Source organism: Pteropus alecto, unplaced genomic scaffold (genome assembly GCF_000325575.1).
Source record: "Pteropus alecto unplaced genomic scaffold, ASM32557v1 scaffold121, whole genome shotgun sequence".
In the NCBI taxonomy this organism is placed as follows: Eukaryota; Metazoa; Chordata; class Mammalia; order Chiroptera; family Pteropodidae; genus Pteropus; species Pteropus alecto.
The window spans coordinates 6546733-6568707 of record NW_006434369.1 but is presented as its reverse complement, the minus strand read 5'-3'; the positions used below and the strand labels follow the sequence as shown (position 1 = coordinate 6568707).

At 40.3% G+C, this 21975-nt stretch overlaps 1 protein-coding gene across 1 annotated transcript in view; it reads left to right on the top strand.

Moving 5' to 3' along the window:
* JARID2 (jumonji and AT-rich interaction domain containing 2) overlaps positions 1–21975 on the top strand; it is a 241817-nt gene that overhangs the window by 164100 nt on the left and 55742 nt on the right. The window contains exon 4 of the mRNA XM_015587263.2: positions 10597–10766. Coding sequence (XP_015442749.1) covers positions 10597–10766 — 170 coding nt within the window. The remainder of the gene's footprint in view (positions 1–10596; positions 10767–21975) is intronic.

The following is a 21975-nucleotide window of genomic DNA, read 5'->3' as shown; positions in this document are numbered from 1 at the left end:
TCTCTCTCTCCCTCCCTCCTTTGTTCCCCTTCCTTTTCTTTGAGAATGAGTTGAACCAGGAGGTACCAAAGCTTTGTGACCACCTAGGACAGATCCAGGTCCTTCTTTGGTGGGTATAAGCTGCGCTGAAGGAGGCTGACTTTGTAAGGGTTTATTATTTCCTTTTTATGGACAAGAAAAAAATGGGATTAACGAAGGGCTTAGTTGAACAGGAAGTTTTTCAACTCTTTTAAGTTGCTGAACTTGCGTGTAACTTGGGTGTTCATCTTGAGTACAGCATAAGAAGTTGGACTTTTCTCTGGTCGTTTCCTGGAACTGAACGTGGATCGGAAATTGTCTGTGAGTTTTAGTGCTCAGAGGGAAAGGGTAACAAGTCAGCCATAGTACTGCGTGAAGGGGCAGATTTGTTTGGATGTCCACCTGCCTCCTATTGCCCCTCTGAGAGTTTCTCTTACAGGCTTTGCTCAAATCCTTAAAAAGTCTGTTGAGCTATTTTTGTAGCATCCCAGCAAATATAAATATGTAGCTCTGGGAAGGAGTGATAAGTCACTCTTCTTATTAATAGCAGGGTTTTGTTGGTTAAATGTCTGTAAGACAGATAAAGTATTTGACAACAAGTCTCCTTGTGAGTCAAACAGCGGATGACTTTTCTCACTTGGAGAAAATTTCATTTTGAGATGTAAGCGAGGTCTAGTCAGAAGACATTCTTGCCAGACCCCTTGAAGGTTCATTTAAGACATGCACAGTTATGGTGGACATACATGTCCTGCAGATGTTCAGTAAGTCATCTTGGCTTGTCATCTGCTGCTGCTGTCCAGACATTATCTCTTTCTACTTTAGTGCACATCCTTGACATCAGGTAGATGGCCCGTAGAGGCACATGCTATAGTCAGTCTGGGCCTGCCAGGTGGCCAGTGAGGGAGTCCTGGGAGGATTTTTACACTGGGTAGAAGTGTCTTAGCTTGGGGCAGCGGGGAGGATGATTATTAAGGATATGAATGAAATAGAATGTCCTGAGTGAGTTGAGTTGGAAGATGTGAGTTGGCCTCCCATGCCCTCCTCCATTTTCCTTTCTTGGTCTAGTTTAAGAGATCAGCTTGGTTTGGTTTGATTCAGTGAAGCCATTTGGAAAGGTGGTTCTGCTTCCTGGCCTGACATACAGATTACTGTGTGCAATCCTGAATGTTGGGAAAAATTCACCATTGCTTGAGTATTCTCGGCATTGTTAGGAAGGAAGGCAATTTCCATGCCTTGACTTTGAATTGGTACAATTTCTTTGGTATTTATTTTAATTTTCGTGCCACTGGTATGTTTCTTTAGATCTGACATGGAGCCTGAGATGATGCCGCATGAGCTCCCCCATTTTCCAGCGGGAGAATGTGCCATTAATCCAAGATTGCAAACCTCAAACAGCAAAGAGGAGGATGATTGCTGTTCTGTGTTCATTAGCTATTAGCAGATTCTTTCATTATAATCATGTTTCCTTATCTTTAGGCAATTTTTATATACTAGACCTCTTTTATATATGTTCAGGAGGAGACAATGTGTGAATTGTAGTGAATCCTTTTATTACAGAACAGACCACTCAGCATTTTGGTTGGTGATAGCTAAAGTAACACTCCTTACTTGGAAAATTACACATGATTATATTTCAGCCTCCTAAATAAATTTCTGCCAGAGCCCCAAAACGAGAACTGTGTGCTTCTTAGAGAAGAAAATATACATGAACCATGGAGCATTAACTTTAGTTTCGCCTTTTCTTATCTTTTGTTGGTGGTTAAAACTACTCGTGGGGACGGGGCTTATTTCAGACAACCATCTTGTGGATTTTTGCCCCAGGTATATTTTTGGTTTATAAAATACTAGATTGTGAGTTTCTGTGTATTTTACATTCAAGCAAGAAACGTGAATTGTAAATTGAACTGATGGGATGAAAGGATATTGCTAACAGTGTTTATACACTACTTTATATAAACAGTGGCTGGTTCTTAGCTGGCATCAGGTCCTAAAAATTGGTTATTGTCAGGGCTTTTCATATCCATGCATGTCAGAAGTCCTTTTTCCCTCTCAGTGGTGATCCCAGAGCTGGAGTATGAAGACTCTTTATTGCCATCTATTGGCGATTGTTGACTACTGCATGGGATTTCCAGTGGATGGGGAAATTGTCCAGGATCTCTTTTTCTATTTGTCACCCTTTAAATAAAGCAGATTCCTGTTAACAGACTTATTGTCTGAGAGTCAGAGTTTATGAGAAGCCAAAGCCTATTCCAGGTTGTTGTAGGACTAGTCGTCAGGACTAGTTGGCATTCTCAGCGCTCCCTTTGTCGTGTGCTGATAGAACTTAGAATCTGACCCACCAAGCAGCTTCATCGAAAACATTTCTGGTGCGAAGCCTACAGGATTGACTTATCGCTTACACCTTTTTTTTTGCTGGATTGTTTTTTTACTGAAGGAGCTGTGTAGCATTGCAGGATGTAATTTCTTAATATATTTTTCTTCTTTCCTTAAAAGAAGGAAGTAAAACATGATTATCACCTCACAGAGCCATTCACTCTCCTTTCCCAGCTATCATCTTTGCCAGGATTCCAGGAGATTTCTGGCAGTTTGCAATTGGTATTAAGTAACCTGATTGAGAATCTGCTGGGGTTTTTGTTGAAATAATATTTTTAAAAAATTGGCAACCCCACCTCAAGAGAGAGTGGAAAGGCAGATTAACATTTTAACTGGGTCTTCGAGGCTTTTAAAACCTAATGTGCTTTAGATAATTTGTTCATATCTTGTAACTATAATAACGTATTAAGATCCTGGCTAGATTCTTAAGATCCTTAGCTTCCTTATGTGTTTCTTCTGGCTTTTGTTATCTTTTTTCACACTCTTCTGCTGTGAGATATACAGCTTTTGTTCAAGACTTACCTGAAACCAACAGTCTGTGGAGAAGAGCTTTTGCAGCTCTTAGGTCCTGGGTTTGCAGTTGAATTTCTGATAAGAAGAAGGTTATATGCTGCCTGGGGGGTGGCACAACAGGCAGCTTTCTATAGGTTGTAAACTCTAACACATGTGACATTTGTGACTGACAGAACAAAAGGGCTTTGTTGCTGCTTTAATTGTTGATTAATGATGATCCCTCTCAAATTTGACATGGTTGCCTTCTAGAACACAAAAGAAGTCAATGTCAAATATTTCCTTGATCATGACACAGTCATGATTTCCAGGCAGCCTTGGTTCTTTGACATTGCAAGATGCCGCCTAAGATTGAAAAAAACCATAATTGCATAATTTTAAATTAATCGAATCAAAGGCTGTGCTGCATATTACTTTTTATACCATCTGTGTGGTGTCTCACCATCCATGTGAGATTTATGTGCCTCAGTAATGTTTTACTTGGGAAGACGCTGCATATAGCTTATAGCTATTTAGTGCTATCATTGACTTTTCATAATTTTTTCTTTCCTCTCCTGTTATCTTTTCCCCTGAAGGAAAGAAAAATAAAAGCTCACCTTTTTCTCTGATGCCTGCTTTCTAGTGCCTCAGTTCTGAGGTGGTGCAGTGTTTGTAAGCAATTGTGACATCTTCTCGAGATGGTGGCGGTGGTTGAGTTTGCAGTGCTTGTCTTCTCTTTGGGCTGTCTTTTTGATGGGTAGAGCTGATAAATATATTTATAAGTAGTTACGGTAGCATTCCTAAGGCTGTCTTGAGATTCTGAAGGAAGGTAATGTTTCCCTAGATGAGTGAATTATTCCTAACTGGAACTATTAAGTCTTAAGGAAGAAGAGCATAGAGTGTTGTTACTATTTAATAGATAAAGGGAATTATAGGACAATTTTTAGAATTGTGCCATCTTTTAAAAAGATTTACAGGCATTTAAAATTTTTTTCCAACTTCATCTTCTAAAGTACGAGGCAGTAATAAGAATACTTATCTCAATCTAAAAGTTATTAGTTTAGTTGTTTCGCCTGACAAGGTATAGTTAGGAAGTTGGTGCTAGAAATCTATAGCTTAGCAACACAGGCGTTTTGGAGCTCTAAGAGTTTAATTTCCCACTAGGTACAGGCAAAAAAATCAGTAATTCTCATCTCAAATTGTGAAATCATATATCCAAAAGGAATTACTACAGGAATTAAAGTCCAGGTTTTGTGATACACTGTTCTTTTCTTTATACTTCTCAGACCAAGAAAAACTTTATAAGGATTCATCTTGAGGGGATTCAACCAAAAAAAGTTCCTTTAGGTAAATCTGGTTAATAGCGCACTTCTACTGTAAATAGTTGCCTATGTAATTTAATTAAGACAAGTGCTGCAAATATTTAACATCCTGTGGTTTTTAGTATAAACAAACTATTTCATCTGTTTGCACATAAAGCAAGAAATGAGGCCTCTGAACCACTATGTCTCCAGAAATACCATGAAGCAGGCATTCTGTGTAGCAATACTCTTTTCATGGAGCCAGCTAACCCCCCTTTCTGTCACTGTTTGGTAGCTTCACAACCTGATAAAACAGATTATTACAGCTATGGAGCAGGATGGGACATGAGCGTAGCAAGATACAGTTTATTGCCAGTGCTTCTTGCTGGAAAGTTCGGTATGAGTTGGTCTCTGCTAGCCTCTGGGTTCACTTGAGGATGTGTTTATTTTCTCCTTACTCTACAGGATGTTTACAACCATCCTGTGTGGTTTGCCCACAACTACACTTGCATTTGAATTTGGTGGGCAGCTTGCCCTGGGTAGGAGATATTCCCTGCCCGACCCCCCACAATCGCCAGTGTATTCACGTGCACACACGCGGGCACACTCTTGTTTCTTTGAATAGCTGCCAGGTTTGTAGTGTGTGTGTCTGGGGGTAGAATAGAGTGGGTAATTATTTTGGGGATGGAAACACAGGAAATTTTTTTTTGAATAGGTCTTTCAGCAAATTGGCAAACCTTCAGGGCCTGATCCCACACCGGTACAAAGAGTGCAGCCATGCTGGTCATTTTGCATTTGCCAGACACAACGTGTCTTATTTTTTGAATGAACAGACTCTCCCCTCCCACCCATTCCTTGCTCTTTGTTTAGAATTGAGATGTAATCTAAATAATTGGATTTACCAGCTTACGTTTTTAATATTGGAAAATCAAGTTAATAAAATGGTGTTTTGGCTTACATGTCCCTCAACAGGGGACCAGCTGGGCAGTTCTTTAAATCACCTAGTCCTTCTTGCTCCTGTTCTGTCCTTCCAAATTGTATGCATGCACTGTGTCTTCCTTGGGTTTGTAAACTATCAAGAAATCCTGGACAGAAATGGAATTTAATTAACCTAGAAATCGCTTTTATGCCATATTTAGGACTGCCCTAGAGATTGAGTACAGAGATAGCAATAAGCTGGTTAACTCCATTCTGAAGATAACCCCAGAGGAAACCTGGAGAAACAGTGCCACCCGCTTGTGAGGCTTCTGATGGCAGACTGCCCGGGAAGCTTCTAAATGCACGATTTGGGGAGGCGAGAGGGGGCACACAGAGGGTATTAGAACAAAACAAAAAATATTTGGCATAGGACTTTGTCGGCTCATCAGCGGAGTCTCTTTACAAGCATTGCCTTGCAATTTACTTGTTGACTTTCAAAATAATGCCAGCGTTTATATTATTTTGATATGTTTTTTTCTTCCCATAAAGGTGCTGTACTTTTTTTTTTTTAACCTAAATACAAAATGTATTTGAAAAGGATTTTGAGGGGGTAAAATTTTAAGTGCAAAATAATTTTTTGTTTGCCATGATAACTTAACCTAAATGAGAGACGGCTCAGGAGAAAAACAGTGCCTTCCTGTGTGTATCTGGGACTGAAAGGGAAAGAATTAGATGGACCTCCCCACCCCCCAGCCCATGCAGTCTCTGATGTGTGCTGGTCTTGTGTGCATGGATGTGTGGCAGAACCATCCTCTCCTGGGTCCAATAGATAATAGCCCATGGACCGTTGTGCAGTGTGAGGACACGTGAGTACCAACTGCATGCCTTGTGGTGGGATGGCACCTTGTGCCTCATGGTGGTTAAGAGCCAGAACCATGCCTTGTTTGTTAGACGAAGCTGATAATGGGCAGGTGGCTCAGTAAATTCTTATTAAGTGATGACTGTGGTGATGGTAGAATTTGTGACCACGTGGGCAGATGCTTAATAGATTACTATGAAACTGAATTTTGGTTGACCTTTGTTTTGTGTAGACTTATGCTGGGATGGCCAGTAACTCTCCCCAGATTACCATGTCTTAACCTCTTCTGTTGCTTTGAGGCCTGAGATCCATCCAGCTATCTCCCTGGCACCGCTGGATTGCCATTCGTTCTGCCCCTCTGCTCAGAAAACATTCATGTGTTTAATTCCTAAAGAATGAATGACGAATTGGGTGGTTTGTAAAATGGTACAGCAGTGTAGTGTCCTACTGGTCCTTCTCAGCACTTATGGAGGGCTTGTCCTCGAGACACAGTAACAGCTCTGTGCAGGAATAGGTCATAAGGAAGAGACTGTAGTACAGTAGAGCCTACTCTTTTGGACCCACAGAATGTCAGAAGAACTAACCATTTTCATTTTTTAGTCCTTTAATTCGTATATACACATTTACACCATGGAAAGTAAGTGACAATGATGATTTGATCTGAAACTAGTACTTCTGTTCTCTCACCCCCGCTGCTCCCAACTGTAGATTTTTAACACACTGTAAATAAAGTGTTACCCTCAATATATTTATTCAGATATAAATATACTCATTTCTTCCTCAATTGGCTTATGTTTGTTTGATCTGTGTAACTTGGTTTGCTGAGAATTTGATTTAGTTGGTTTCGTCGATGCAAGGATACACCTAGAGTTTCTAGACTGAAGGAGGCTTCTGTAGGGGAAATTCCTTCCTTAATCACTTAACAAAATTCTAATGTGGAAGTGACTTGTGCTTTAGTTGATTTTTTTGTGGTTTGCACGAGGGACAAACACCTGTATTTTCTGTGTTCTGACATTTCTTTGTATTACCAGTAGGCAATAAGGGCCATCCTTGCCAAACTCAAGGCTGAAATGCTTTGGAGGCCTCACGTGCTGTTTTTGCTCAGACCCCGTACTCTTCCCCCACTCGCACTCCCATCGCCATGATGACTCTGAACTTCCTTAGTTCAGACGATATTTCCATTTTAAAGCGTTTATGCTCTAGTAAGGAATGGAAGGTGCTGTTTCTGGTTAAAATGTCAGTCAGCTGATGGAAAGGGTTGGGGAACGAAATGCTGCAGTGGGTGGATGTACCACATGGCTTGCTTGGGTGCTGCTGGGGATTAGCAGGTTACATTCAGGGACAGCCAGAGCCCCACTTGCCTTTTCAGCCTGTGGTACGTATCTGATCTGTCCTGCCTGCCCCTCAGCTCAGCCCCAGCATCTCCAGGGCAGATATTCTGGTTCTTCAGCACATCTGCACACCTCCTTTTCTTTACTGATTTAAGATAGCATACACTCATTTCCTTGTTTCAGACATTCTAGAATGAATTAGAATGAATCACCTATCCCTCAAATATAGCTGCGTGGTTAAGAGTGCTTACTCCATTGGATTTGCCCTCTAAATTATGTCACTCAAACTCTTTTGTTGTGTGGGGCCAGTGAAGTAAAGTCAACACCTTTGTAATCCTCCTGACACTCTGCAGGATGAAAAGCCAAACCGCAGACTTGCCCTTTCTGCAAAGTACAGATTCTTCTGGCCTCTAAAAAAGATACTGGTTTGTCTTGTTTCTGCTTTCAGCTGGGTCTCACAAATGCTTCATCACTTGGGAGCTTGGCTAATTCCTCTGAGGGGTAATTTGTTTTACTGCCACTTTTTAATCTATTATTGCCTTATTTTTCATGGTCTCACTGAGAAAGTCATCAGGCAAAAAGTGACTTTTATTTGAACAATGGTAGGAGCAGTTTATCTTTGGGGGCCTGAAATTGTAAACTGTCTCACCGTGTCCCCTTCTGTCATCTGCGCCTTGTCTGTGTTTGGTGTTTGTTTTTCATTATGGCTTCGCCGTCTTCCCATAATGTGTGGCATTTGTTGTTGCTGACTTTTGAAAAAGCAATAAACATGGAACATCCTGTTCACATGCAGGGAAGATTTCTATAAAATCCTTCAATGCTCAGAGTCTGAGCTGTGTCCATTTCAGTGAAGATGTACGTATTATAAAACTGCCAACTTAAAAAAAGTTTTTAGTAGAATGAAACGACATGGATTTTCTTTTAACAGAATGGGATGGTTGGTGGAGAGGAGAAGCTTTGTTGGAAGAGCCAGGGTAGTTCTGTTGGGATCAGTCCACCTGGAGGGTGGCATCGCACTGGGCGGGGAGGAAGGGTGGGTGTTTGTGGCTATTGGAACGTAGTCGAGTTCTCTATAGCCTTGCGCTACCTCTTGAAGCAGTGCTGTTCAAGGTATGGGCTACTACCAGGTGCTAGTGAGTTGAATATAGAAATCAAGATAGCTTTTTAGAAACAAAGCATTTTGACAGAGTGACTTTGCTGAATCTAATAATAATAAATTTGGGCTTGTATTTTATATCTTTTTAAAATTTCATTTTTCTCTAGTTCGATTGTTTTATATTATAAAAATATCCATTTGCAAAAGATAGGAAATCTCAAGGGGGAAAAATAACCCAACACCAAACCGGTCCTCATGTCAGATAGTTTGAGAAGCACCACTGTAAAGCCTCAGTGTCACCTGCCTTTCCCCTAAAATCTGATCCTCAAGTATCCCCTTTTGAAGGTCACTCCTCCAGGCTCGGTGGCTTCTTCAGCACACACTTCAGGCCTTCTTGTCTTACGTACAGGTAGTCAGCTGGTTGCAAAAAAGCTCTTTGTTTTCCATAATATGGGCACAGTCGCATTGCCATTTATAACACTTGGAAAGTTGTGAAACTTTCTTAGCTTTCTGCTGATACCTTGTTAATGTGGCTATTTCACTTTGGTTATTCCTGAGTTCTAAAGGGCTTTTGGTTAGCTGTGATGTTCGCAGATTTTAAGGACTGCAGGTTGCCCAGTAAGTACAAAGTGGTTGTGCTGTCTCCTTTCCAAATGTCAGTTTGCACCGGGAATATCATCTTTACAGTAGTGCTTTTGGTAGAAGGTAGAGGGGAGGCAAGAGTAGGGATTGGTCAGGACTCAAGGGAGGTTAAATTTAAAGGAGAAAACTGTAATGTATATTTTGCTGAACGAAGTATTTTGTTAAATATTAGAAAGTTAATTTAAAATGTTATGTATTTTTGACTGTCAGCAGTTTTAAGATACCATTTTTAATAATCCCTACAATTCTTAAGGGAAGACTTGTTGTGCTTTACAAATATATTGTATTTCTTTTTATTTCTTACGTAATACTCAAAGCAACCTTGAGTTGAACTAGCGTTATTAGTCCCACACAGTGATTGATTCTCATTTGTGATTCTGACCAGATCCAGATAAAGCACTGTGCTGTAGGGCTGCTTCTTGGTTCTTTTTCGTTTTTTTAACCTCCTGACTTCGGATAGTGTTTCTTGAGTATCTCTATGACCACGGCTGGATAGACAGTTTGAAGCAAGTACAAACACAGGTTCTCACTCTCAGAGGTGCCCACTTCTATTATGGATTGAGATCCTTAAAGGAAGAGCTAATATGAAACAATTTACGATAAACGTCAGATTAGTTATACATAAAGGTTAGTTATACATGTTAGGGTACTTAATAGAGAAAGGTAAGGTAACTAATTGGCTATGGTGCCAGCAGTGTTAGGAAAGAAATCTTTCCAAGATTCGTAGTATTCAAATTGTGGAAAGATAAGTCTTATGTAAGATTTTGTAAGTAAAAGATGTTTAGTTAAAGAATTCTAAGTTGTGGTTTTTAGACACTAAGTCGATAAGTTAGGGGTCAATATCTAGGTAGAATTGTAATGGGGAAGAGGACTGAAAGGTAGATTAAGACCAGTTCTCCAAATTCCTAACTAAGGGACTTGGATTGACTCATGTAGGCAGATCCATAATTTGGCAGAGACAGAAGGTCTTTGGATGGACAAGAGAAATATATATGTTTTTCCGTATTACAACCTTTAATTAGTGTAGCGAACTTACGTGGCTTAATTGGAATCAGAAGTGATTAGAGGTGGGGGTGCAAGATTGTGTCAGTGATGGATGGACAGGCCAAGGTGGACTAGGTGTAAGGATACAATATGAAGGGCATCATATATTTGTGACAGTATCATGTTGACAAATTTAAGAAATGTGGCAGGATGATTTGCATTTTCTCATCACTATGGGCTAAATCAAAAGTACATAAGCCAGTAATCCCACCACATGTAGTTTTTGAAATACCCAGGCACACAAGTGGTCTGTGCACAGGCACATGCTGGCACACACATATATACATGTGCTTGTGGCTCATCTTTTAAATCAGCGTATAAAACACAGCCCTTTAACCCAATTTATTGCCCTTTAAAGCAGGCCTGTGGTTTATGAGGGTGTGAGAGATATAGAACCTTAATTAGAAGGCATTCCCTTGAAATAGGGTCTTTTTTCCGTTTTGTTTCATAATGTTATTGCCTCACGTAGATCTATATCCTCCGATCTCTATTTAATTTATTTTTAATTTACTTTTGCTTTTACAGGCCCAGGCTGCAAGCACAAAGGAAGTTTGCTCAATCTCAGCCGAATAGTCCCAGCACAACTCCAGTAAAGATAGTGGAGCCATCGCTACCCCCTCCAGCTACTCAAATTTCTGACCTCTCTAAAAGGAAGCCTAAGACAGAAGATTTTCTTACTTTTCTCTGCCTTCGAGGTAAGACTGTGCTACCAGTCAATTTTGGAATGAACAGCCAGCCCAGTTGAAAGAAAAAGGAATAAGACCACACACTGGAATAAATGTTAGCTTTGATCTCTTCTGCATATTGCTTTCAGTGCCCCAGCCTGCTTCGAGGTGGAGTTTAAAGTGAGAAATCCCACTGAGAGGGTGCTTGAGTCTTCATATGTCTCCTTCTGTATTCATATGACTCAATTTCTAAGTTTACTTAACAGTAAAAATATTGGTTGATTAATGTAAACAGGACCAGAGTACAAGGTGAGGATAAAATTTTGTAAGAAAGGATGGATTTGGATTTGTACGGCCTTATTTGGGAAAGCGTTTACTATAGGAACTAAGTTTTCTAACAGTTGTGAGGGAAGAACACAAAAGATTGGCAGAGAGATTGAGGAGCCTTTTATGAGAATGACAGAGAAGAGCATTAGAAAGTTATGAACTTCGAGAGTTCCTTTGGTGTGTTTAGTTGAGAGAAAATGAATAGGTGGGTGAGGTCTTTCTTATTGGTGATTGGCTTGAAGTTCAGGGTTATGTACTTTTTTTCTCTTAAACATTCTGAACTAAGTTACAGCAACTCAGGTACAGCGCAAAGAACTTTTCCCGAAACTACTTGTGAGAAAATTTCTGCCTGATGCCCCATTGCTCCTTAACATATTAGTGTATATGTTCCTAAAATAAGGACAGTCTCTATAACCATCAAAATTAGGACCTTCACAGTAATAACATTACTACCATGTAACCCTCAAACCCCCGTTTCACATGACCTTAAATGCCTTAGTCGGAGTTCAGAGCATACGGACCCAGTTCAGAGTTGGGCATTGTCTTTAATTGTTGTCTGTTTAGTCTGCTAACTCTGCATACTTCCACTGTCTTAGTCCTTCATGACCTTGATACTTGAGGATTACAGGCCAGTTGTTTTGTAGAAGGTGTGCGCCTCCCCCACCCCCACTCCCACACCCAATTGGGCTGTCTGGTGTTTCCTCATTATTAGGTTCATTCAGGTTTTGTATTGGGAACAGATATCACAGAAGTGATTCTTTAGTCTTCTCATTGCCTCCTGTTGGATAGTACAAGCTTTCAGTCTATCCTTTTGTGGATGGTGTTCATGTCGATCACTTGATTCAGGTTGGTCTGTCAGGCTTCTCCACTGTGTAAAGTTACCTTGTAGCCTTTGTAATTTATACATATTTTGTTGGGAGGTTCTTTAGAACTCTATATTACGTTTTTCATCAAACTCAATTTATTTTTGTATTTGTATGGACTCATTTCCTATTTTATTCAAAAGGTTATAATCTGTGAGTATCATTTATTTTGGTGTTTAGATTGTTCTAGATATCATCACCAGAGACCCTTCAAGCTGTCTCTTTTGTCCTTTTGACATATACCTGTCATCTTTCCAGCTTTGCTTTCTGGCGCAACAAAATATTCCATGCTGATCTTGTACATTCTCTCCCTCAGCCCTGGAATCAGCCACTTCTCCAAGGAGCGTTGTTTTTTCAAGTGTGGCTGCCCTTCAGAGGCCATGCTCTAGGCCTGAAGTGCGTCCACAGCTGTTGGAGTATCATTTCCTCTAGGTGCTCTGTAAATGTGATAACTGTGTGTATGGGTGCACATGTACACACGTGCTTGTTTAGTATCTCTAGATGTTATATCTATGTCTCTGTATATTAAAAACCATGAATTAGCACCAATACTTCAAATTTCAGTCTAACTAACCAAAGGATTCATTCTAGTTTTCTTCCGTTTCATATCGAACATCGAGAAACCAAGCTCCTATTATCCATAATGTATTTATTTGTTTAAGCTTTTCCAGTGTAACCCCCTCCCACCTCCGCTGCTTCTCTCCCCTTTCCCCCCAATGGAGCCCTTCTAATCTCATTCAGCTCTGACAACCCTTAGTCCAGTATGTGAATATCCTCTTCACCCTACCTTGGCCCTGACACTCCACCTGGTTACCTGTCCCTCCCTCCCTGGTTGTTCTCTCTCACTGATTTGCTTTAGGTCTGAATTGTTAGGAAGGGAATATGAAGAGGTAAGGTTTACATTTGACATTATGGTCTGGTGATAGTCCTCTCAAGACATGAAGGAGAATAATTATATTTCAATGAGACATTCGCTAGCAGTTGAGGATCACTTGGTCTTGACTAAAGGGAGATGAGGTAGGTGGGCCTCCTACCAGTTTGCCTCCATTAGGTTTTACATAGCTTCTTGCTGCAAGATTCTAGATGTTGAGGGTGAAGATAGAAAGTAATGTACAAGAACCTCACATAAAAGTATCAGGTGCTGGATTGGCTGTGAAGGGTGAAGGGAAGAAAAGAGGTAAGAATGACCACCAGGCTGTGAGGCTGGAAGGGTGTGGTGTGCTATCAGTAATGGGGAGCGAGTGGGACAAAGAGCTCAGAAGAACGAATTTGAGTTAAAGGAGTTTTTGAAGGGTCAGCAGTGTCATTAGCAGCAAGATGGTTCTGGTAAATTATTAATGTTCTGTGGTGGTGGCACTCTTATTCCTTCGGTCATGCATGGCTTTTTAATGCAGTCGGAGCCAGATTTAAGTTGGAGCCATGACTTAACTATTTAATTTTCTTTAGCAGGATTCACTGATCTTGTTCCATTAGGATGTCAGAAGGTTGCTGTATTGATTATGGAATTAAGTTATAAAAGTGGTTACTATAAAGGGGGCGTGACTCATTTTTAGAGAGTGTGTGTTTGTGCCTATATATGCATTATTTTAAAAAACCATATTATCTGTGGTTTGGGAAGATTTGTGGAGAGGATCTTACTTTTTAGAGAGGTGCTTATTACTGAAGTAAATGTCATCTAATGAAAACATTACTAGATACTCAGCTTTGATGTTTCAAGACTAGGCAAAAAGAAGAGTCATTTCTTTTCACAACCACAATGTACTTCTTTGAGTTTTCAGATGGAACAAAGGTTTTAATAAGTGAAACCTAGAAAATGTTTAAAACAATATTGGAAAAATGCTCTGAGCCCTGGGAATGTATACCTATATTTATAATTCAGACAACAAAATAGGTTTTGTTATTTGATTTTAGCTGATATACATTAAGGATTTGACATGACATTGTACTCTCTTTTACTTTCTCCTATACTTTTTAGATCTGTGGTATTAAAAGTGTGAGTCATCTTTAGCTTTATTTTAAAAATTATGTTTTTGAGTGTTTGGGTGTATTTACCTGATCTAGCTCTAAAAGCCCAAAACGATAGGTGATTTGTATGGTACCGTCATGATCCTGGATATCTGATAGATTTGATGGCATTAGATGACATATTTTTTAATATGTAATTGGTTGAGCTAATTAAAACTGTTTTGAAGAGCACAAAGGTTACATAGATGATCCCTGTTGTAGTGGTACTACTTTAATACTTTTCTTTCAATTTAAAAATTAAGAACAATAAGGTATTAAACTTTTTTTTTTTTTTTGGTCATAAAAGTATTTCATGTTCCTCTTGGTAACATTAGAAGAAAAGATGGAGAAATAGGCAAAAGAATAAACTCAAACTACCCTCCCTCCATCTCTTAGAGATAACTGTAAACCAGCTCTATGGTGAGAATATCTCTTAAGCCTTCTATGTGCATATATGATATGAGTCACTTCCCTGAAATGGAATTGCATTGTATTTTTATTTTGGCAGTCTGGTTTTCCAGAGTCACATAAATAAATAGTATCACATAAGTACCTGTCCCATTTGGCAGATATCTCATCATTTATCTAATTTCTTATTTACATTTAGATGTATTTCTTACTTTTTGTTATCAACTCCTGATAACTCATATCCTCACTTACGTCTTTGCCTCATCTGAAGTATTTTCAGGAGAAGTTGACAATTGGGAATCTGATTTAAGATTCTCATACCTGCGTTCTAATTCTGTTTCTTCTTTTTTGATGCGGATTCCAAATCAAATAGAGCTTGTCAGAGCTCCAAACTGCAGGTTCAGCATTGGGAGTCCAGGCACTCCATCACCCTTGGGTGACAGCAGGCACTGTTAGGATTAAAGAAGGCATTTTTAATAAGCTCATTATTTATAGGAAAGGAAGTCTGACCGCAGAAATAATGAAGGAATCAAATCAAAGACCGGGCAGTGATATTTGTTGCCAAGAGTTATAGACCACCCCTTTCTCCAGTCCCCAACTATTACCTGTAATCGTCTTGGCACTGATTTGGAATATGAAAGAGAGTAAATCTTGAGGTGGATGGAAAAGCAGCAGATGGAGTTTTCGGAGTCTGGTTCGTTGCCATTAATGACACCCGGCCAGCCCAAGACCATGCCTTCTCTCCACAACTCTATTTAGTATCTTCAACGAAAACCTTGGGTGCAGGAAAAAAACCCTCTATACCATTAATAATACTGGGATTAGTGTAGATATGTAAACATACTAGCTAGTCAGTCCTTCAGGGATAAAAAGCTTTAGAGATTTTTTAAATCCGTTTTAAGGTACTTGGAGACCTTTCTGCTAAGTTTGGCAAGGCTCTCTCCCTTATTTAATATGTCCTAAAATTTCTGAAGGAAAGGAGAATGGAATGAATAGTGCTGCCGGGCCTGAAGTGTTTGCCTGCAGTGTATTTATCTTTAAATAGCTGCTTTGAAGGGGGTCCACATGTCACCTGCCAGAGGCATAATTAGTATCTTTCACTAGTAAGGAGAGAAGAGGGAGAAATGGGTATGTGCCCTGTGCTACACGTAGTGGTTCCTACCATCGCTCTATTTTCTGTCACCAGTCTCGTTATTCTTAATGAGTTCTGTCGTCTTCTCTTTGTTCTGACTATGTTTATTAACAGATTAAACAGCTTAACACGGTAGAGCAGTGGCAGGTTAAATGGTTCTCTTATTTACATTTTTCTCTTTATGGGGCCCTGAAAATAAGGTGGTTTCCCAAAGGAGATTCCTGAAACATACACACCTACACATAGTTCGTTCTTCTGACCGTAGGTGTCGGAGTTCAGTGTCACAGTTTCACTGGATCAAGAGAGCTTGGGCTGGGGTGGGGGGATGGGGGAATTTCTTGTCAAGAACTGCACTGTCAGCCTTTGTGAAGCTGTGCTTTCTGTTTTGGGACTGGCTGCCTTTTGTTTCCCAAGTCTGAGAGAATCTTCGGTGATCAGCTGTCATTCAATTGCTAATTAATTCAGCACGCCTTTACTGAATCCTTTTTATATGCTAGACACCTAGAAAACAGAGATTGGAAATAGGAATGGTATCAGTGTGATAGGTGAAAGAGACCATAACAATAAACCTGTGAAAATGCTGGGGTAGAGGTATGCACCTTGCCAGCAGGAAGGAATTGGCACTTTGCTCAGGGCTGTCTGGGATGGCTGCAGAAAGGAAATGATACTTGAGTGGGCTTCGTAGACAGGGAGTGGGGCTTGGAAGGAGTTCTGCATAAGCCCTGCCAAAGCATGGATTGGTATTGGAGTATGTTGCTTGGAGGGCCTCAAGTTAAAACAAGGAAGCTAGATTTGTCAGATTCTTCAGGCCCTGGGCTAGATGTTAGGGTACTACGGACATTCTTTAGCTGAGAGGTGACTTAATATGCTTCAGCCTTTATTTAGTAAGGTGATCCGACAGCTCAGCAGAGAATGGATTGAGGCTGCAGGAAGGCCATCCCAGGGGGGGTTATTGTAGGAACACAGGCACGAGGCTGAAGCCTGGTAGATCTTGGGCAGACAACATAAACTGCTCTCAGCCCAAGCTTCCCTATTTGTAAGATGGGTATACAGTGTCTGTAGCACACAGTTGTTGTGGAGTTAAACTAATGCTAATGAGTGTGAAATAGGCCTAGATTAGATTACACCTGTGGTAGCCATCCCAGTACACTTATTCACTATTTCTCAGTGAGTTTAGGCAGACATATAGCAGAGAGGAGGAGGGCTTGATTTTAAATTTAGGAGGAATAATCTAAAAGACCAACTGAATGGATTGCAGGTACTAGAAGAGTGAGTGGCATTTTCTCTAGAGATAGTTGCTGGCTTTGTTGGCAAGGGGCACATACTTTGATAGAGTACTGGCTTTGGGTATTGAGGATGTTAAATTCTAAGTAGGGCAAATGCAAAAGCCCGGGGTGATTTAGAGGTCACAGAATGAAAGGGGATTAACCTGCTAGAAAGCAATTAAATAATCCTCCAATTGCAAGGAACAGTATGGTGCTAATAATGAACTTCCTTGAGCAAAATGGGAATGCTTTACATTATATCAATTCTTTGGGGAGGAAGGCACACGGTCACAGTGGTATACAACTTTATTTGATAGATCCTTCTTAGTGGTGTTGCATCTTAATTTTTGAGAAAGGTAACAACGAAAGTTTGATCTCAAATGGTGTTCTTACCACCTGGAGGGTTTCAGTGGCTACCTTCTCACTCCCAAACCAAACCAGCCTTATGTTCCTCATATGCTTAGTTTTCCAGTAGAATCTGTGTTACTTAGCCGAGTTTTGCTGAGCGAGGGGTTTATTTGCCAGGATTGTTTATTAGGCTAGTTATGAAGAAATATGAAACCATGGAATTCTTAAGCGCTGAGGAGGGGGAGGATGGATCCCTTTTAATTGTTCTTTGACCTTGAATCAGTTGTTATAGCTTCAAGACATTTTGCTCAGAGGATTGGCCCTGCTCCAGGCCAGCTGGCCTCTGACCAGGCTCTGCCCTCCCCAAAGATAAAGCAGGCTCCCTTTTCCCTGCCAGTGGCTGCTGGCACAGGTTCATTAGTACTTCTCACAATCATCTCTGGCCTTCTCACTTTCTAGAGATTCCCTTACTTTTCCCAGCCCTTTCTAAAAATCCCTTTAGAGAAGGTACATGGGGGAACAAAACTCGAAGTAGGCATAGTCCTGTCTTGTTTGCCGAGCACCTTGCTGGCTGCAGAGGAATTGTTATTCTGACAGCGCTGAAGTCATTGGTATCTATGTCCTAAAGGCAAGGTGACCCTCCAATATTCAGTGTCTCTGTTAGGATTTGCGAACCCTCTGTGTAGTGAAGAGGGCACGGACTTTGGTATTCAGAGTGGCTGTGTGGCCTTGATGAAGTTACTTTCTAACGTGTTCTGCTTCTAAACTTGATGGGTAGAAGTTATGTAGGTCGAACCCATCACGGCTGCTATATGGGGTGACTCGTGCACTCATTTGAGGTAAAGTGATCCATAGACCTCATTGATTGATGTGTATTTGTGTATGTTTTAAGCCACATGCATAGACAACGATGTGGAAAAGATTGTAAGGGGAATATTCCAGCTGTTAGATAAAAGATACTTTCTCCTATTGCTGTTGGCTAGGTCTGCATGCAAGTTGACACTGTTGCGGGGGAAAGTGGGTCTCATTGCTGGGTCTGGCATGTTAGGGCTCCTGCAGGTGGAATATAAGCGCTGACAGGGAATTTCCTAAATGGGGGGTCACATAGGCATACCTGGGAGCATGTGCTCTTAGGCCAGTGCCTGAGGGTTGTAGCTGAAGAGAGGAAGAATGCTGAGGGAAAGACTGGCCATGTGGCTTGGAGGTCATTACTTCATCCCTCATTCTTCTTTAAAAAAGACTTACATGGTGGAAGGCTTCCAAGTATCATGTAGAATTATTACCACGCTTTTCCCCAAGTTCCAGAAATTCTAACTGTTGAATTCATTTTGCATTTTCACACCTCTCTAGATTCTTGTCACTGTTGCGCTTACTTTCCCATTTAGGAAAGCAGATGGAACATAAATTGTCTCTGTTCTTACCTATGTAAAGTGACAGTCCGAATTTATATTTATGAGTTTTTGTCACTGAAGCCATGCATTAGCCTAATTATATCACTTAAGTATGAGTTGCTTACAGTGCTTTTGGGGTCATCACAATGGTTATGGCTGAAGACATTATGCTCATTGTACAGATAAGTAAATTGAGTCTCATGAGACAAGTAAGCACTACTGTTGAGCTGATGCTTTACTTTAGATTTTTGGATTCCATTTGGAGTCCTTTTCAATGCCTGGCATCTTTTTTTGACATAGGCACAGAGAAAGACATTTCAGTCCCAAGACGAGCATCATTGCATAGGCAGTTCCTTCTCGCATAAGGAGTAGGGGTTCCCTTTGTGTTTGGCTTTTGGCTTGGAGGGCTGTTCCCTAAGTCCTACCGCATATACTCCTTTAGGACAAGTGGCATTAATTTGCTACTGATATGATGGAGTCTTTTAAATCATGAATGGGAATTACTTGAAAGAAAATGGAAGCACATGGGTATCCGGATATGGCCGATAATCTCTGGGGCATATGGAAGTCGATGAAGTTTGGGAAATTTTGTGGTAACTTCTTTTTTGTAAGTTGTATAGGCCAGCCTGGAAGAGATGGAGAGATTGCCATTTATCGTGTGACAGCTGTCCAACAGCCTGTCAGGGCACCTTCTCTTTACGTGTATGGGTACGTGAGTGTGCAGGATGAGTGTAGATGTCTGGTCTGTTTGGGTCTCTGGTGCCCAGAGCTGTGCCTGGTACACACAGTCGGATTTAATGAACTAAGGCAGTTGTTGCAATTGCTTTTTTCTGTGACTCTCCAATTTCAGTTGGATGGAGCTTTCCTCTCCTCTAACTCAGGAAATCAGTAAATAATTATGCCTCTATCCCCCTACCCAGTCCCTCACAGTTCACTTTGAAGTCTTGTTTTTCAGTTTCATACGATAGCAGGGGCTGATTGCTTCTCATTCCATTTGTGTATCCTAAAGATCAGTCATGAAAATGCCAACTCAGTGGGCCAGCCGAGAGTTTATTAGGTCAGGCCACAGAATTTGACTCCCCAGCTAAATGACATTGTGCACGGAATCTCTTTAGGGTCTTTCCAGAATCGAGCTGAGCTATGTTTAGCTTGTTAAGATGAACTGGTTAGGGGAGGGAAGATAATGGGAAGGAGGAGGGCTTGTATGTGTACATGATTCATGGAGAAGAATCCAATTTTATAGAAACCACAGCTCAAATTAGAGAAAGCAAGCTTTTGGATTAAGATGATTTCTGTTGTGGTTGTAACATACCACAGTTTGATTTTTGTCCAGATGAAAACATTTGGTTTTCACTTCAGTAAATATTGTGGAGACATTGCCAGCTAATTCTGAAAAGTAATGAAACACGGCTTTGGCAAAAGCGCAGATGCGTTCTCTACTCCCAATTCCACTTATCTGATCCAAGTTCAGATTTTTTTTTTTTTTCACATTTGCTAATGCACTTGAATAATCAGGAGAGGAAAATCTGCTTGTAATTTTAATAGAAAACTATACTATACACTATACTTCATTGGGTATAAATCCTCCCTCCAAAAAAAAAAAAAAGCCCGCACCATCCTTAACCCACTTATGATACACACCTTTCATTGACGACTTCTCTGAAACTAGTTTCTGAACGAGACACATGATGTAATTCTGCGTGATGTCAGCCTCTCGCTGTCGTGAATGGGCCTTGTACCTCAGCTCATCCTCAACAAGATGAAAACACCAAGGCAAGACTTTCTGAGACACCCTTGTTTTCACCATATATTTGCTGGTGTTTTGCAGCAGGTGGTAGGTGAGCCTTGCTGTGGAAAGGGAAGATCTCTTTTTAAGAAGCAGCTTCAAGTTGTGAATCACCTCTCTCCCAGCTCTCTCTTCCTGTTACTTTCATCCCTGTCATTACCCCATTTCTGTTTTCCTGGGCCCACAATGAGCTTTTCAAAAGTTTGCTTCATTTGAAGGAAAGAAGTTTTCCTAATAAATTTTCTAGAGATGAAGCTTACCTCTTAAGTGCCAGGATCTATAAGTTGCAAACGATTTTTAATGAAAAGCACTCTCTTTATTTTCAAATACTAAAAATTAATTTAAATTTCTTTTCACTCAGCATCAACATGATTATGTAATATACCCAGTTACCCATTTTATAATGAGAAATGTGGGTAATTTTCACCAGTGATAAATAACCCAGACTTCTGTGTGCTGTTCGGGTTTTGCGATATCCTTTTCTTCATCTGTGTGTATAGCAGTTTCCTCTTCCTCTAAACTTATTTGTAAATCAGATGATTGAGCTTTTATCTAAGCTAAGAAGAAATAAATAAGTTCCACATGAATGCCATAGCCAGTTTAGACTTCTCGTGCCTTTTTTTTTTTTTAATCTAAGGTTGTTATATACTTATTTTCTAGGTTTTAGCATATAACAGTATGTTTCTCCATCGCCTCGATTATGAAATATGAGATGAGCTTACTAGTTTTTTTCTCACCAAGAAAGAAAGAAGCTACTTTTGCAGTGCTGTGGTTTTTCCTGGCCTGGTTTGCTAGTTTGGCTTCTCCATTACTTTGCCAAATGTTCATGCCAGTAGAGTGAGTATTGGAGGGCTTTACAATAGCTGCGTGGTGACAGAGCTTTGGACTCTGCACATTAGATTCTCCTGCCCTAGAGGAGAATTGGTGCAAGGCTGATATTTGAACTCAGGACATCTTCTTGCCTCTGTTGATAGTTAACCGCCCTCCCCACATGAAATTCATTATTACTGAGCAGTGATCTTTGCCCTCCACTTATCCTTCTCCCAGGAGTTTTCCTTCCCTTTACCATATTAGCCTCTCCATTCTCCATCTAGTTAAATAGAGAACACTTCATTATCCATTTTTTCTTTGCTGGTGCTTTAGCTGTAGGTCCAGACCAACATGTCAATTACCTGAATAGAACCAAAGTCACCTTTTAGTGGAAGGCAAACTGCTTTTGTTCTCTGTGCCCCCATATTTAGAGGAAATCGCATCCTTTCTTGACTGCAGAGCAAGTTCCATCAGAAGCACTTTGAGAGTGAGTCCCTTAGGAACCCCTCACCCCCATTTTTTTACTGGTCTTCTGTCTCCTATTTTACATTTCTCTTTTATTAGTCTGTGATTTTGTTTTAGAATATTTGTCCTGTTATCAGTTTATTTATATTTACTGAGAAGCTGTTAAATTCATAAGATTGGTGGTTTTCTACTTTTGTTGAAATTACTCTATATATAGGGTATTAACAAAACTTGGATGCTGAACAGAGCTTTTAGACATTTTTTCACTTTTAATTCTTTGGATTGTAAACTTAATCCTTTCCCCCATTCTCTCTAAATCTTGAGCGTGAGGATTACGATTGTTGCTTCATGCTGCTTATCCAATGTTTGAGATTTAAAAATATCAACAGATTCTATAAGTGGAAGTTACTTCCTTTTTCTTTCTCACGTGTTCCATGTGG